Below are 17271 nucleotides of genomic sequence, written 5' to 3' on the forward strand. Positions count from 1 at the left end.
GTGTGTGTGTGTGACCTCCCTGTGTCCTCCAGATGTGCGTGCATGTGTGTGTGTCCCCAGGTTCCATCCCTGGGCAGTTTTTTGGCCAGAGTAGTATTGAGGGCTTTTCCTGTGAAAAAATATTTTTAAAAATGAGAGAGAGAGAGGAGTCGGGCGGTAGCGCAGCGGATTAAAGCGCAAGTGGCGCAAAGCACAAGGACCGGCGTGAGGATCCTGGTTCCAACCCCCGGCTCCCCACCTGCAGGGGAGTCGCTTCCCAGGCGGTGAAGCAGGTCTGCAGGTGTCTGTCTTTCTCTTCCCCTCTCTGTCTTCCCCTCCTCTCTCCATTTCTCTCTGTCCTATCCAACAATAACAACAACAATAATAACTACAACAATAAAACAAGGGCAACAAAAGGGAATAAATAAATAAATAAAATTAAAAAAACCAAAAAATTGAGAGAGAGAGAGAGAGAGAATGGCTGGCTAGAGGCTGAATGCAGAGTAGGCAAGAGGACCAGGGTTCCAGCCCTGGTTCCCCACCTGTGGGGGTAGGGGGAGGAGTCATGATTGGTGGCATGGGGCCTACTGTTGTCTCTCTGTCTCCCTGTCTCTCTCTGCCTCAACATGAATCAGAAACAACCACAAGAAAAGAAAAAACAAAAAAAACCCAGGATATTTCAAGTCTTTTCCCAAGGGCTGGCCCCCAGGGGAGTCAGAATCACCCTTACAGACAGACCTCTCCTATTCCCTCGGTTCCCACTGGGGGCCTGGGTGTGGTCCCTCGGAAAAGGGGGTTCCAGGGAAAATCACAGTGTCGAACCTTCCTCCTCCCCATATTCAACATACAGAGGAGCGGATGGGCGGGGGTGGGGGGGAGTTTCTTGTTTTTGGGGAGATTAGGATCCCCCCAGACTATTCTAGGTCTAAATTCCCCTCCCCTTTGTTCTGTTGTATTTTCAGGCACACCACAGAAGTATGATCCTACCTTCAAAGGACCCATCTATAACAGGTAAAGGGGAGCTGGGTTTTCCTGGGGAGCGGGTCATCTCTGTAGAAATCTAGACGCCCAGACACACACATACACACACATACACACACATACACACACACACACACACATACACACACACACACACACACCCTGTACCCTATCAGTGAAACTGTTACTACACTAACTAGCTATTTCATAAAAGTCAGGGGCATGCCACCTTTTTTTTTTCTTTATAAGGGACAGAGAGAGAAAAAGAGAGACCTGACAGGAGGCGCAGTAGATAAAATGCTGGACCCTCAAGCCCGAGGTCCTAAATTCCATGCCTAGCATCACATGTGCCAGAGTGAAGTTCTACTTCTCTCTCTCCTCTTTCTCATAAAAGAATATATATATATATATATATATATATATATATATTTTTTTTTTTTTACCAGAGTGCTGCTTAACTCTGGCTTATGGTGGGACAGGGCATTGAACCTGGGACCTTTAGAGCCTCAGGCATGAGAGTCTGTTTGCAGAACCATTATGCTATCTACCTCTGCCCCAATATATTTTACTCAAATTTTATTTTTCCCAGAACCCTGCTCAGCTCTGGCTTCTGATGGTGCTGGGGATTGAACCTGGGAGCTCAGTGCCTCAGGCAAGAGTCTTTTTTTCTGTTTGTTTTTAATTTATTTTATTTATTTTACCAGAGCATTCTTCAGCTCTGGTTTATGGTGGTATGGGGGATTGAACCTGGGACTTGGGAGCCTCAATCAGGAGAGTCTCTTTGCAGAACCATTATGCTATCTACCCTCGCCTATGGGGAGTTCCCCCTCTCCCGCAGAGCAATGATACTGTCTCCCCCTAACCCCCCATAAATAAATCTTTTTTATTATTATTATTTGTTTTTTCCAGAACACTGCTCAACTCTGGCCTCTGGTGATACAGAGGACTAAACCTGGGAGCCTCAGGCACAAAAGTCTATTTGCTGAACCATTAAGCTATCTCCCCCACCCATGAATAAGTAAATCTTAGAGAAAAAAAAAACAAACTGAGAGGAAGCAGCCTGTTTGCGTTTGTGCAGGCAGACACGCACACACACACACACACACACTAATAATAATAATAATATAAACAACAAGGGCAACCAAAAAGAGGGGGCGAAAAGGAAATAATAATAATACAGGGCTGGCAAAGTAGTTCCCCTTGAACTACTGCCAGGTTCGAGCCCGGCCCCCACCACCTTGGAGGAAGTTTCAGGCTGTGGCCTCTCTTCCTTGTTCTCTCTACCTTGGGGCTGAGTGGGTTGGGGGCTCAGGGAGACAGCAGGATGGTTCTCCAAGAAGATTCTCCTACCTGAGACTCTGAGGCCCCAGGTTCAATCTCCAGCTCCACCAAACGCCAGACGTGAGCAGGGCTTCATTAAAGTAAAAGCAATATTTTAAAAGAGAGCTCTGGGGTGGGGGTGGGGAGACAGCATCATGGTTCTTTCTGCCCAAAGCTCTGAGGCCCCAGGTTCCATCCCCAGCACTACTATCAGCCAGAGTTGAGCAGGGCTCTGGGTTGAAAAGAAATATCACATGTGTAAAAAGTTTTTAGAAATCAACAACAACAAAAAGACAGGACCTAGGACCTAGGAGAGAGCATAGTGGTTCTGCAAACAGGCTTCTCCAGCCTGAGGCTCTGAGGTCCCGTTCAAGCCCCAGCACCACCAGATGCCAGAGTTGGGCAGTGTTCATCCTTGAGTAGAATTCTCTGTCTTTGGATTGGCTAGATTCAAACTGATTCGACACCTCTTGGGGTCAGAAACTAATTGGTGCCTTTAGGGAGGAGATTGGAAAACAGACTTTGATGTAAGGCAGTTTAGCTCCAAGGCAAGGAAGCTCTGAGCCATGTCCCCGCCCAGATTTTAACTTGTGTTTTTTTTTTTTTTTTTACCAGAGCACTGCTCAGCTCTGGCTTATGGTGGGCCGGGGATTGAACCTGGGACTTGACGGAGCCTTAGGCTTGCAAGTATGTTTGCATAACCATTATGCTATCTACTCCTGCCCTAATGTGTTCTTTCAAGGGAGGGAGGGGGGTGGAGAGAGAGAGAGAGAGAAGAGAAGAGAAGAGAAGAGAAGAGAAGAGAAGAGAAGAGAAGAGAAGGGAAGGGAAGAGAGACCTCAGCATGGCTTCAACATCCATGGCTCAAGTCCAGTGTTCTCGACAAGAACCTAGGTTCAAATCCAGGGACCCACAAGCAGTGAGGTAAAGTGTGTACCCCACTGTGGGGGCTATATCTCCCCTACCAGAAAATAGGGTGGGCTTGTTTATTTGTTTTTAACCAGAGGCCTGCTCAGCTCTGACTTGTTTTTTAAAAATTTTTTTAAATAGTTTATGTATTCCCTTTTTGTTGCCCTTGTTGTTTTATTGTTGTTGTAGTTATTGTTGTTATTGATGTTGTCATCTTTGGATAGAAATGGAGAGATAAGACAGAGAGGGAGAGAGGGGAAGACAGAGAAGGGGAGAGAAAGACAGACACCTATAGACCTGCTTCACCGCTTGTGAAGCGACTCCCCTGGAGGTGGGGAGCCGGGGGCTCGAACTGAGATCCTTAAGCCGGTCCTTGTGCTTGCGCCACCTACGCTTAACCTGCCGCGCTACGGCCTGATTCCCAGCTCTGACTTCTGATAATAGTGGGGATTGAACATGCAACCTCAAAAGTCTCAGGCAAAGGAGAGTCTCTTGCCTGAACCATGATGCTGTCTCCCTAGATGCAAATCAGAAAGTTCTGGATCTGTGCATCTCTTGGTTTTGAGGGAATTCAAAGCACTGAGCCCCCAAATCATTCATTCATTCATTCATTCATTCATTCATTCATTTTACCAGAGCCCTGCTGAGCCCTGGCTGATGGTGGTGCTGGGAAATGAACCTGGGACTTTAGAGCCTCAGACAAGAAAGTCTCTTTGCAGAACCTTGATGCTGTCTACTCCGCTCTTATTTATTTTGCTTTTCACCAGAACTCCCTGAGTCAGCTCTGGCTTCTGGTGCTACTGGGAATTTAATTTTTTTATTTATTTTCCCTTTTGTTGCCCTTGATTTTTTTTGTTGTTGTAGTTATTGTTGTTGTTATTGATGTCATCATTGTTAAGACAGAGGAAAAACAAGAGAGGAGGAGGGGAAGACAGAGAGGGGGAGAGAAAGACATCTGCAGACCTGCTTCACCACTTGTGAAGCGACTCCACTGTAGGTGGGGAGCCGGGGGCTCGAACCGGGATCCTTACGCCAGTCCTTGCACTTTGCACCACCTGCGCTTAACCCACTGCTCTACCATCCAACCCCCCCTTACTTTAAAAAAAAAAAAAAGCAAACAAACTAGGGAAAGAGTGTGATGCTTCTGCAAGATTCCTGCCTGAGGCTCTGAGGTCCCAGGTTCAATCCCCAGCACCACCATCAGCCAGAGCTGAGCAGGACTCTGGTCTTGGTCTCTCTGTCTCTCTCTCTCTCTCTTAGTAATAGACCAGGCTGGGGAGACAGCATGATGGTTCTGCAAACAGACTCTCTTGCCTGAAGCTCCCTGAGGTCTCAGGTTCCATCCCCAGCACCACCATCAGCTAGAGCGGAGCAGGGCTCTGGACTCTCTCTTACTCTCTGTATCTCCCTCCCAGTAAAAAAAAAAAAAAAAGAGGCGGACGTGTGGTAGTGCAGTGGGATAAGCGCACATGCGCAAAGCACAAAGACTGGCGATGGGATCCTGGTTCGAGCCCCCGGCTCCCCACCTGCAGGGGGGTTACTTCACAAGCAGAGAAGCAGGTCTGCAGGAGTCTTTCTTTCTCTCCCCCTCTCTGTCTTCCCCCCCCTCCCATTTCTCTGTTCTATCCAACAACAACGATAAACAACAAAGGCAACAAAAAAGGGGGAAAATGGCCTCCAGGAGCAGTGGATTCCTAGTGCAGGCACTGAGCCCCAGCAATAACCCTGGAGGTGGAAAAAAAAAAAAAAGCCACAGAGAGCATGAAAGTGGCCACAGTCCAGAACCTTTCTCCAAAATGGTGAGGACCAGGTTCGAACCCCGGGTCACACACATGGCAAAGCAACTTTGAGGAACTTTGTAATACACACACACACACACACACACACACACACACACACACACACACACACACACACACACACACCTCACCCTCTACCTCACCTTATCCCTCTAAAGGAAGGAAATTGTCCTCCATCCAAAGTACCCTTTCCTGCCCCAGGAAACACAGAGCCATTCTTAGCATCCAAGGCTGGGAGTTGGTTTTATTTATTTATTTTTTTCATTTATCAGCAGGCACTGAAATGTCTTTGTCTTGTCCACCCCCCAGATATAATTTATTAATTCCTTTTACTCAGAAGGTTCTAAGAATACATCCCAGAGTCAAACTCAGGACCTCTTGCTATATATATATGGGTGGAATTTTTTGTTTACTATTTTTATATTTATTTATTTATTCCCTTTTCTTGCCCTTGTTGCTTTTTTTATTGTTGTAGTTATTTTGTTGTTAGTGCTGTCGTTGTTGTTGGATAGGACAGAGAGAAATGGAGAGAGGAGGGGAAGACAGGAGGAGAGAAAGAGAGACACCTGCAGACCTGCTTCGCCGCCTATGAAGTGACTCCCCCTCCAGGTGGGGAGCCAGGGGCTTGAACCGGGATCCTTACACAGCTCCTTGCACTTTGTGCCACCTGCACTTAACCCGCTGCGCTACTGCTCGACTCCCTTGTTTACTATTTTTTGCCTACAGGGTTATCGCTGGCGGCTTAGTGCCTGCACTATGAATCCACTGCTTCTGTGGCCATTTTTTTCCCATTTTGTTGCCATTGTCATTACTGTCATAGTTGGATAGGTCAGAGAGAAATGGAGAGAGAAGGGGAGAGAAAGACAGACACCGGCAGACCTGCTTCACCACTTGTGAAGCGACTCCCCTGTAGGCGGGGGGCCGGGGATGTGAACCAGGATCCTTGTGAAAGACACAGAGAGAGATGCTCGAGCCCTGTGCGTCTCTGGACCTCAGAGCCTCAGGAAGGAGTATCTGTTTGCAGAACCACTGTGCCATCGCCCTGCCACGCCCCCCGCAAACCCCCCCCCCCCAAAGCTTTTTATAAAGAACATATAAGGGCAAGGGAGACGTAATGATTCTGCAGAAGGACTCATGCCTGAGACCCCAAGGGTCCCAGGTTCATTTCCCCAATACCACCATGAGCCAGAGCTGAACACAGCTCTGGGGAGTAACAATAAAATTAGGACTAGGGAGACAGCAAAGGACTCTCCTGCCTGAGCCGCTGAGGTCCCAGGTTCAGTTCCCAGCATCATCAGAAGCAGAGTTGAGCCGGGCTCTGGTAGTGGTGGTGGTGATGGTAATCATCATCATCATCATCATCATCATCATAATACAGAATTTTAAAAATGAGAAAAAAAAAAATCAGACCAAATTTTTGAAACGCCAATGAACACTCCTCCCCCTTAGTCTCTCTCTCTCTCTTTCTCTTCCTCCCCCTCTACTTCTCTCTCTCTCCCTAACAAATTTCAAAATTCTGAATGTCTTCCCTTGGTGATTAAGTAACATCAGTTAGCGACTGTACCCAATAGTCCTGTAGTTAGAATATTATTCAGGCGGGAGTCAGGGCGGTTGCACAGCGGGTTAAGCGCACGTGATGCAAAGCGCAAGGACCGGCGTAAGGATCCTGGTTCGAGCCCCGGCTCCCCACCTGAAGGGGAGTCGCTTCCCAGGCGGTGAAGCAGGTCTGCAGGTGTCTGTCTTTCTCTCCCCCTCTCTGTCTTCCCCTCCTCTCTCCATTTCTCTCTGTCCTAGCCAACAATGATGACATCAGTAATTACAACAATAATAACTACAACAATAATAAAAAACAACAAGGGCAACAAAAGGGAAAATAAATAAAATATAAAAAAGAATATTACGTGGTCCGGGAGGTGGCACAGTGGATAAAGCATTGGATTCTCAACCATGAGGTCCCGAGTTCGAACCCCGGCAGCACATGTACCAGAGTGATGTCTGGTTCTTTCTCTTCTCCTATCTTTCTCATGAATAAATAAATAAATTCTTTTTTTTAAAAAAAGAATATTACTCAGCCATGAACAAGTCCTAAATCACCCCAGAGTGGTGACATCGCTCCCTCCTGACGTATTCCGAGAGGAAGCCACACAGAGCAGTGGGTGGTACAGACTAACTAACACCGGAGCGCTCAACCACGAACAGTTGAAAAGCTTGATTCTTAATAAGTAACTAGAAAGCTCCTAAGAAATGCACAGTGGGGTGGGTGGGTAATGGTGTAGCCTGAGTAGCAAACAAGTCCCAGTGCGCAAGGACCTGGGTTCACGTCCCCCAGCCACCACCTGCAGAGGGAAAGCTTCACTAGTGGTGGTGTAGGGCTGCAGGTCTCTCGCTCTCTCTATCTCGTTCTTTATTTATTTATTGGATAGAGACAGAGAGAAGTTGAGAGAGACAGAGAGACCCCTGCAGCCCTGCTTCACCACTTGCAAAGCTTTCCCCCTGCAGTTGAGGACCGGGGGCTTGAACCTGGGTCCTTACGCACTGTAATGTGTGCAGTTATCCAGCTGCGTCACCACCCGGCCCCTTCTCTCCCTCTCTTTCTCCCCCTTCCCTCTCAATCCAATGTGAAATAAATATTTTGGGGGGCCAGGTGGTAGCGCAGCTGGTTAAGCGCTCACATTACTGTGCAAAAGGACCCAGGTTCAAGCCCCTGGTCCCCACCTGCAGGGGGAAAGCTTCACGAGTGGTGAAGCAGGGCTGCAGGCGTCTCTCTCTCCTCTCTACCCCTCCCCTCTCAGTTTCTCTCTGTCTCTAATAATAAAAATGAAAAAAATTAAATATAGTTTTAAAAGGTTTTACTTATTAATGAGAAAGTTAGGAGAGAGAGAAGGAACCAGACGTCACTCTGGTCCATGTGCTGCCTGGGATTGAACTCAGGACCTCACGCTTTGAGGGTCCAGTGCTTTATCCACTGTACCATCTCCCAGACAATAAGTAATCTTTTGAAAAGGAAGTACATTAAAACAAAAGAAAAAAATTCACAGAGGTCACTTATAAGAAGATACGGGGAAAGGAACTTTTGTTTGTAGATTTATTTACATATGGAGAGAGAGAGAGAGAGAAATAGAGCCTCTCTGTGTTACCTGCAATGCTGAGGATTGTACCGATCTGTAAAAAAAAAAGGGGGTGGAGTGGGGTGGGGGAGGTAGCATAGTGGTTATACAAAGAGAATCTCACACCTGAAGCTTCAAAGTCCCAGGTTCAATTCCCTGCACCACCATAAGCCAGAGCTGAGCAGTGCTCTGGTAAAAATTAAAAAGATAATAATAGGGGACAGGGACCGGGCCATAGCGCAGTGGGTTAAGCACATGTACCAAGCACAAGGACCAGCACAAGGACCCTGGTTCGAGCCCCCGGCTCCCCACCTGCAGGGGTGTTGCTTCACAGGCGGTGAAGCAGGTCTGCAGGTGTCTTTCTCTCCCCCTCTCTGTCTTCCCCTCCCTCTCTCCATTTCTCTCTGTCCTATCCAACAACAATAACAACAAAATGGAAAAAATGGTCTCCGGGAGCAGCAGATTCATAATGCTGGCACCGAGCCCAAATAATAACCCTGGAGGCAAAATAAATTATCATAATAATAATATAAAATGGATTTTAATAATACAGTCTGACAAGATGGCTCACTGAGTTAGAGACATGGTTCATGGTTCAAGCCCCAGTGCCACATTGGGGAGCCTCTGGCACCTGGAGAAACTCTGGTGTTCTGTTGTGATCTTTCTCTGTCTCTCTCTTTCTGGGTCTCTGAATATTAAACCCGTGAAATCAAAACCCGAGGGAATCTCTGACTCTGAAAAATAATAACAACCGGGGCAAGGCTCAGGCCCCAAGGTGGTGTGACGCCCCCTCCTGACTTGGCCCCTCGTCTGCAGGGGCTGCACGGATGTGATCTGTTGCGTGTTTCTCCTCCTCGCCATCGTGGGTTATGTGGCGGTGGGCGTCATTGGTGAGTGGGCTCTGGTGGCCCAAGCCTGGGTGTGTGTGTGTGTGGGGGGGCGTTCCTGGGGGTCCCTGGGGTGATGGTGGGGGTGTGCTGAGCTCACCGTGGACCCCAAATCACTTTCCAGCCTGGACCCACGGGGACCCCCGGAAGGTGATCTACCCCACGGACAGCCGCGGGGAGTTCTGCGGGCAGAAAGGCACAAAGAACGCGTGAGTCTGGGGGCTGCGGGGCTGCGGCTTCACAGCTTGTTGCCCGGGTTGGGGGCTCAGTGGGCAGAATGCTGGACTCTCAGGCCCGGGGACCCGAGTTTCAGCCCCGGAGTCACCTGGGCCAGAGGATGGCTCTGTTTCTCTGTGTGTGTGTGTGTCTCCCTCTCTCTGTGTGTGTGTCTCTCTCTCTCTCTATCCTTGTACCCTCTTTCTCTTCTCTCTGTCTCTTTGTCTTTCTCTTCTCCCCTCTCTGTCTTTGTCACTCCCTCCTTCTTAGCCTCCCTTTCTCCCTCTCTCTGTTTTTCTCCCCCTCCTTTTTTTTCTCTATCAGAGCACTGTTCAGCTCTTTGAATGAGCCTCAGGCATAAGAGGCTGTTTGCATCACCATTATATTACCCACCCTCTGCTCTCTCTTCCTCCCTCTCTTTTTCTCCCTCTCTCTCTCCCTCTTTCTGTCTTTCTCTTTCTCCTCCTCTCTGTCCATTTCTGTTCCCCTCTCTCCCTGTATTTCTTCTCTTTCTCCGTCTTTCTTTCACTCCCTCCCTGTCTCTCACTCTCTTTTTCTCTCCCTCTCTGTCTCTTTTCTTTAATTCTCTCTCTATCTCCTCTCTCTTTTTCTCCCTCTCGAAACTCACAGTATCTTGTGAGATAAAGATTTTTCTGGGGCCTGTCTAATGGTGCAGCCAATAGAGAGCACATCACCTTGCCCAAGGACCCAGGTTCAAGCCCCCCGGCCCCCACTGCAGGGGGAAAAGCTTCACAAGTGGTGAAGCAGGGCTGCAGGTGTCTCTCTGTCTCTCTCCTCTGTCTCTTCCCTTCCTCTCAATTTCTCTGTCTCTATCCAAAATAAATAAATAAATAGGAGGCATAAAGTCTTCTGACTTCTGGCGACCCGTCTTAGAGTAGAGGTAGCAGGGAAGTAAAGGAATTCAACCTACCCTCTTCCTGGCTGTGTGATCCCAGGCATATATCTCCACCTCTCTGGGCCCCCTTAATTTTCTTTTCCCTCTTCATCTCTGAAAGACGGGGCTGTGGTGATGGTTCAGAAGTGAACTGGACAAAGGGAGTCGGGCTGTAGCACAGCGGGTTAAGCGCAGGTGGCGCAAAGCACAAGGACCGACATAAGGATCCCGGTTCGAATCCCGGCTCCCCATCTGCAGGGGAGTCGCTTCGCAGGCGGTGAAGCAGGTCTGCAGGTGTCTATCTTTCTCTCCCCCTCTCTGTCTTCCCCTCCTCTCTCCATTTCTCTCTGTCCTATCCAATAACAACTACAACAATAATAACTACAACAATAAAACAACAAGGGCAACAAAAGGGAATAAATAAATAAGATAAATATTTAAAAAAAGAAGTGAACTGGACAAAGGCAGTGGCCAAGCACGCTGCCCAGGCCCGAGCCCCTGGCGTCACATGGGAGGATGTCACAGCACAGGGGGTAGCTCCAGTATCCTTATTTTCTCTCTCTCACTTTCTGGGCCTCTCCCACGAGCAGACTCTTGTCTCGAGCTGCTGTGGAAATTTTTATTGACACTGCCGTAGGTTTTTTTTGGGGGGTGGTCTCAAAAACTCTCTAATTTCCCACGTCCTCCCCCTCCAACCTCATCCCCCTCCCCCAGGAACAAACCCTTCTTGTTCTATTTCAACATCGTCAAGTGCGCCAGCCCTCTAGTCCTGCTGGAATTCCAGTGTCCCACCCCCCAGGTAACCATCGGGGAGCCTTGTGGGTGGGTTGGGGGGATTCCTCCCTGCACCCCCAGATTCTGTGTCACGCCTGCAAAAAGGATTTCTCTCTCCCAGCTTGCTCTGGGCTCAAGGGGTGGATGGGGTGGGAATGCTCCCCTGAGTCCGAGAATGGGGGTGGGGGGGTGGGTCTTCCCTGACCCTCCGACGAATCCTCCTTCACCCCCTGGCTTCCTGGCCCCCCCCCCGCCTCCACTTCCCCTCAAGATCTGTGTGGAAAAATGCCCCGATCGGTACTTAACTTTGCTGAGTGCCTCCCAGTCCACTTCGGATTTCGACTACTATAAGCAGTTTTGTGTGCCAGGCTTTCAGACCAAGGTGAGTGGGGCTGGGGCGGGGGGGGGGGGGGCGAGGGTGTCAGTGGTTAGAGCACCAGGCTCTCAGGCGTGAGGTCCCGGGTTCAATCCCTGGCCTCACAGGTGCCAGAGGGAGACTCTGCTTCTCCCCCCCTGCTCCCCCACTGTCATGTTAACAATTAGCTGAGATGGGGGAGACCGATTCCTTTTGGGGGGGACTAAGGATTAAGACCCCTATTCTCTCTCCCTTTCTCTTTCTATTCCCTTTTGTTGCCCTTGTTGTTTTATTGTTGTTATTGCTGTCATCGTTGTTGGATAGGACAGAGAGAAATGGAGAGAGGAGGGGAAGACAGAGGGGGGAGAGAAAGACAGACACCTGCAGACCTGCTTCACCGCCTGGGAAGCGACTCCCCTGCAGGTGGCGAGCCGGGGTCTCGAACTGGAATCCTTACACTGGTTGTGCGCTTAACCCGCTGTGCTACCGCCTATCATGACTCCCTATCATTCTCTCTTGATCTCTCTCCTCCGTCTATCTCCTTTCTCATTCTCTGTCACTTGATCTCACTCTCCTCTCTTCCTTTCTCCTCTCACTTACTCTCTCTTTTCTCTCTCTCTCTGTCTCTCTCACTTGGTGTATATCTCTCTCTCTCCAGAACGTACTTGAAATACTCCGGGATGGGATATGCCCAGCCGTGCTCACCCCCAGCAAGCCATGTGAGTCTCAGGCTGTGTGTGTGTGTGGGGGGGGGGGGCAGACATGACTGGGATGTGGTACCCCAGGGACGGAGAAGTGGCAGGCTGCCCCTGACCACCCCCCCCCCACCGACTCCCACAGTGGCCCGTCGCTGCTTCCCCGACATCCGTGCCCACAAGGGCATCCTGATGGTGGGGAACGAGACCACCTATGAAGACGGCCTAGGTGCCCGCAAGAACGTCTCTGAGCTGGTGGAGGGTGCCAAGTGAGGAGGGGACCCCCACTTCAGTGTCAGCGCTTGGGGGGGGGCGGGTACTGGGCCATCAGGAAAAGGGAGGGGGCCCGGGTCTGAGAATCTGGTCCCCTTCTGACATCCCTCTTCACTGTAATTCTCCGCTGCTCCCCCGTACCCCAACACTGCTCCCACCACCAGGAAAGCCAATGGTCTGTTGGAAGCCCGGCAGCTGGCCATGAGGATTTTTGAAGATTACACCGTCTCGTGGTATTGGATCATCATGTGAGTTCCTGGGGAGGGGGTCCTCTCCAGCCCCCTCCCACGACTTTTCTTTTTTAATATTTTATTTATTTATTAATGAGAAGGATAGGAGAGAGAGAAAGAACCAGACATCACTCTGGTCCATGTGCTGCTGGGGATTGAACTCAGGATCTCATGCTTGCCTTATGCTTGCCTTATGCCTGAGAGACCAACGTTTTGTCTACTGCGCCACCTCCCAGACCACGACAAATTTTATCCAACGGGAGTCGGGCTGTAGCGCAGCGGGTTAAGCGCACGTGACGCAAAGCGCAAGGACCAGCGTAAGGATCCTGGTTCGAGCCCCCGGCTCCCCACCTGCAGAGGAGTCGCTTCACAGGTGGTGAAGCAGGTCCGCAGGTATCTTATCTTTCTTTCCCCCTCTCTGTCTTCCCCTCCTCTCTCCATTTCTCTCTGTCCTATCTAACAATGATGACATCAGTGACAACAACAATAATAACTGCAACAACAATGAAAAGCAACAAGGGCAACAAAAGGGAAAATAAGTATTTTAAAAAAGTAAAAAAAAAAAAAATTATCCACCCTGAGATGCAGCCTGGAAGGAGGCACAGTGGATAAAGCATTAGACTCTTTAAAAAAAAAATTTTTTTTTAAATATTTATTTATTCCCTTTTGTGGCCCTTGTTTATTCCATTTTGTGGCCCTTTTTTTAAAAAAATTTTTTATTGTCGTAGTTCTTATTGGGATCCCTTCTAATGATAGAAGGGACCCCTCTGCAGATGGGGAGCCGGGGACTCGAACCTGGATCCTTAACGCTGGTCTTTGTGCTTCATGCCATGTGTGCTTAACCCACTACGCTACTGCCCGACTCCCAAGCATTAGACTCTTAAGCCTGAGGTCTTGAGTTCCATCCCCAGCATTGAAGGTGCTCGAGGGAGGCTCTGTGTCCGTCTGTCTGTCTGCCTGTCTCTCTCTTTTTCTCTCATTAATCAATAATTTTGTGGTGGCTAGAAGCTGGACTTATAACCACAAGGACCAGAGTTTGAGCCACGGCATTGTATGTGCCAGAGAGGTGCACTCCCCCCCTCCGCCCCCCGGTCTTTTTAAGTTTTGTTGTTGTTAATCTTTATTTATGGGGTCAGGCAGTGGTGCAGCTGGTTAAGTGCACACATGACAGCGCACAAGGACCCAGGTTCAAGCCCCTGGCCCCCACCTGCAGGGGGAAAGCTTCTTCAGTGGTGAGGTAGGGCTGCAGGTGTCTCTCTGTCTCTCTCCCTCTCTCCTCTCAATTTGTCCCTGTTTCTATCCAATAATAAATAAATACAAATGTTTAAAAAAATCTTTATTTTGGGGGGCCAGGTGGTGGCACACCAGGTTAAGTGCCCACTTTACAGTGAATAAGGACCCAGGTTCAAGCCCCTGGCCCCCACCTGCAGGGGAAACTTCACAAGTGGTGACGCAGGCCTGCAGAGGTGTCTCTGTCTCTCTCCCTCTCTAGTTCCCCTCCTCTCTCAGTTTCTCTCTGTCTCTGTCTAGTAACAAATACATAAATACCTACATAAAAAAAAAAACCTTTCTTTTGGATAGAGACAGAAATTGAGAGGGAAAGGGGAGATGAAGAGGGAGAAAGACAAGACAGACACCTGCAGCCCTGCTTCACCACGTATGACTTGTCCTCTGTTCGGGGGACCAGGGCTTGAACCTGGGTCCTTGCACACTAATGTGTGCACTCAACCAGGTATGCCACCACCTGCCCCCATCTCTCTCTCTCTCTCTCATGTAATAATACCATCCTGGGAGGTGGCGCAGTAGATAAAGCATTGGACTCTCGGGCATGAGGTCCAAAGTTCATTCCTGACATCTCATGTTCCAGAGGAGACTTTGTTTCTCTCTCTGTCTCTCAGCCTCTCTCTCTCTCTGCCTGTCTCTTTTGTCTCTGTCTGTCTCTCATGTCAAAATACCAACCTGGGAGTTAAGCGCACGTGGCACGAAGCACAAGGACCGGCTTAAGAATCCCCTTTTGAGCTCCCCGGCTCCCCACCTCCAGGGGAGTCGCTTCACAAGCGGTGAAGCAGGTCTGCAGGTGTCTGTCTTTCTCTCCCCCTGTCTTCCCCTCCTCTCTCCATTTAACTCTGTCCTATCCAACGATGATGACAGCAATAACAATAAAAACAATAAAACTGCCATAACAATAAAACAAGTGCAACAAAAGGGAGGAAAAAAACAAATAAAATAAAATATCAACCTGGGAGGGAGTGCAGTGGATAAAGCATTGGACTCTCATGTGTGAGGCCCTGAGTTCTTTTTTTTTTTTTTTTAAGATTTTTTTTTATTATTATTATTTTTATTTATTATTTATTTATTTCCTTTGTTGCCCTTGTTGTAAGATTGTTTTAAAAATATTTATTTCCTTTTTGTTGCCCTTGTTTTTATTGTTGTTATAATTATGATTATTGTTATTGATAGCGTCGTTGTTGGGTAGGACAGAGAGAACTGGAGAGAGGAGGGGAAGACAGAGGGGGAGAGAAAGACAGACACCTGCAGACCTGCTTCACTGCCTATGAAGTGACTCCCCTGCAGGTTGGGAGCCGGGGGCTCGAACCGGGATCCTGATGCCCGTCCTGTGCTGTGCACCATGTGCGCTTAACCCGCTGCACTACAGCCCAAGTCCTGAGGCCCTGAGTTCCATCTCCAGCATCGACTGGGCCAGAGGGAGGCTCTGTTTCTCTGTCTCTGTCTGTCTCTTTGCCTCTCTCTGTGTGTGTGTGTGTGTGTGTGTGTGTGTGTGTGTGTCCACCTCTCTCTGACTCTGTCTCTCTGTCTCTGTAATAAACCGACTGGCCTTTCTCTTGCCCTTAGAGGTCTGGTCATTGCCATGCTGCTGAGTCTTATGTTCATTGTCCTTCTGCGATTCCTGGCTGGTATTATGGTCTGGGTGATGATCGTCATGGTGATCCTGGTGCTGGGCTATGGTGAGTGTGACCTTCCCGGCATCCCACGGGCTAGGATGTGCCCTCCTCCTGTGACCCAAAAGTGGCCTGTGTGGAATTAAAAAACTTTTTAAAAAATAATATTTTATTTGTTTATTTTCCTTTTTGTTGCCCATGTCGTTTTGATCGTTGTTGTGGTTATTACTACTGTTGTTGTTGATGTCATTGTTGTCAGATAGGACAGAGAGAAATGGAGAGAGGAGGGAAAGATAGAGAGGGAGAGAGAAAGACAGACACCTGCAGACCTGCTTCACCGCCTGTGGAGCGACCCCCCTCCCCCCCGCAGCAGGTGGGGAGCCGGGGGCTCAAATCAGGATTCTTGGCACTTTGCACCACCTGCGCTTATCCTGCTGCGCTACCGCCCGACCCCCTGAAACAAAACTTTGAATGAAAGTTTGTTCAAGAGAGAAAAAGACATACGGAGAGAAAAGATCTGAGAGCCCTCCTCAGCTCTGGCTGATGGTGGTGCTGGGGATTGAACCTAAGAACTACCTCAGAGCCTCAGGCAGGAGACTCTGTCATTGCAGAACCATCATGCTGTCTCCTTCACCTTCAGACATTTTAATTCACTTTTTTGTTCAATCAGCTGTTCTTTTTATATGTTAAAGAGAGAGAGAGAACAGGGAGGCGGTAGCACAGTGGGTTAAAGCGCAGTTGGCATGAAGCGCAAGGACTGGCTTAAGGATCCCAGTTCGAGCCCCCGGCTCCCCACCTGCAGGGGAGTCGCTTCCCAGGCGGTGAAGCAGGTCTGCAGGTGTCTGTCTTTCTCTCCCCCTCTCTGTCTTCCCCTCCTCTCTGCATTTCTCTCTGTCCTATCCAACAACGACAACATCAATAACTACAACAAGGGCAACACAAGAGAATAAGTAAATAAATAAACATAAAAATTTTTTTAAAAGAGAGAGAAGGAACAGGAGAGAGTAGAGCCTCCTTCTAGCACAGGCAAGCTAGGAATTGAGCTTAGTGCCTCATGCTTTCTGGACCACAACATACGTTTATTTATTTACTTATTTATTTATTATTTATTTATTTGGACAGTGAGAAATTGAAAAGGGAGGGGAAACTAGAGAGGGGGAGAAAAAGACACCTGCAGACCTGCTTCCCGATTTGTGAAGCGTTTCCCTCCCCTACCACCACCACCACCACCACCACCACCGGCAGGTGGAGGGTCGGGCTCAAACCTGGACTGTCCAGACGAGCTATTTCACCGACCCCACGCGGGGGCTCGAACTCGGAGCCTCAGGCATGAGAGGCCTAGGCTTTATCCACCGGGCAACCAACCTTCCTGCCTACTGGTTTTTGCGTCCTTGTTCCCTGGGGGCAGGGGGGTTGTAGGGGCGCTGTGTGGGGCTGAGTCGCCGCGCTCCCCTGGCCCTCAGGCATCTTCCATTGCTACTTGGAGTACTCGCGCCTCCGCGGGGAGGCGGGTTCGGACATCTCCCTGGTAGACCTGGGCTTCCAGACGGATCTCCGCGTCTACCTGCACCTGCGCCAGACCTGGCTGGCTTTCAGTGAGTGCCAGACCCCCAGGGATCCAGCGGGGAGCACCCCCCCACTCACCCCCAGTCTGGTGGGCTGACTCCTGGCCCCTCCTCCGACCTTGTGGTTCCTCTACCGCACCCCCCAACAGTGATCATCTTGAGTGTGATAGAGGTGATCATCATTCTGCTCCTCATCTTTCTCCGGAAGAGGATTCTTATTGCCATCGCCCTCATCAGAGAAGCCAGCAAGTGGGTGCTGGGGTGTGTGGGGGGGAGGGAATTGGGGTGTTGGGGGGCGGGGTGGGGGCAAGACTGCCTGGCCTTCAAGGGGGGGGGCGGGAGAGAGACAGAGAGACACCTGCAGCCCTGCTTCACCACTCCTGAAG

General features: G+C 49.5%; 1 protein-coding gene across 3 annotated transcripts in view; it reads left to right on the forward strand.

The window, feature by feature from the left end:
• The window catches only part of SLC44A2 (solute carrier family 44 member 2), a 52667-nt gene that overhangs the window by 18905 nt on the left and 16491 nt on the right, over window positions 1-17271 (forward strand). For all 3 annotated transcript variants that reach the window (XM_060181727.1, XM_060181729.1, XM_060181728.1), the window contains exons 2-12: window positions 942-990; window positions 8912-8985; window positions 9107-9191; window positions 10808-10892; window positions 11139-11249; window positions 11881-11941; window positions 12063-12186; window positions 12355-12438; window positions 15274-15386; window positions 16784-16915; window positions 17035-17134. In XM_060181727.1, the coding sequence (XP_060037710.1) occupies window positions 942-990; window positions 8912-8985; window positions 9107-9191; window positions 10808-10892; window positions 11139-11249; window positions 11881-11941; window positions 12063-12186; window positions 12355-12438; window positions 15274-15386; window positions 16784-16915; window positions 17035-17134 (1018 nt within the window). The remainder of the gene's footprint in view (window positions 1-941; window positions 991-8911; window positions 8986-9106; window positions 9192-10807; window positions 10893-11138; window positions 11250-11880; window positions 11942-12062; window positions 12187-12354; window positions 12439-15273; window positions 15387-16783; window positions 16916-17034; window positions 17135-17271) is intronic.

The sequence above is a fragment of the Erinaceus europaeus genome, chromosome 23 (genome assembly GCF_950295315.1).
Source record: "Erinaceus europaeus chromosome 23, mEriEur2.1, whole genome shotgun sequence".
Classification (NCBI taxonomy): domain Eukaryota; kingdom Metazoa; phylum Chordata; class Mammalia; order Eulipotyphla; family Erinaceidae; genus Erinaceus; species Erinaceus europaeus.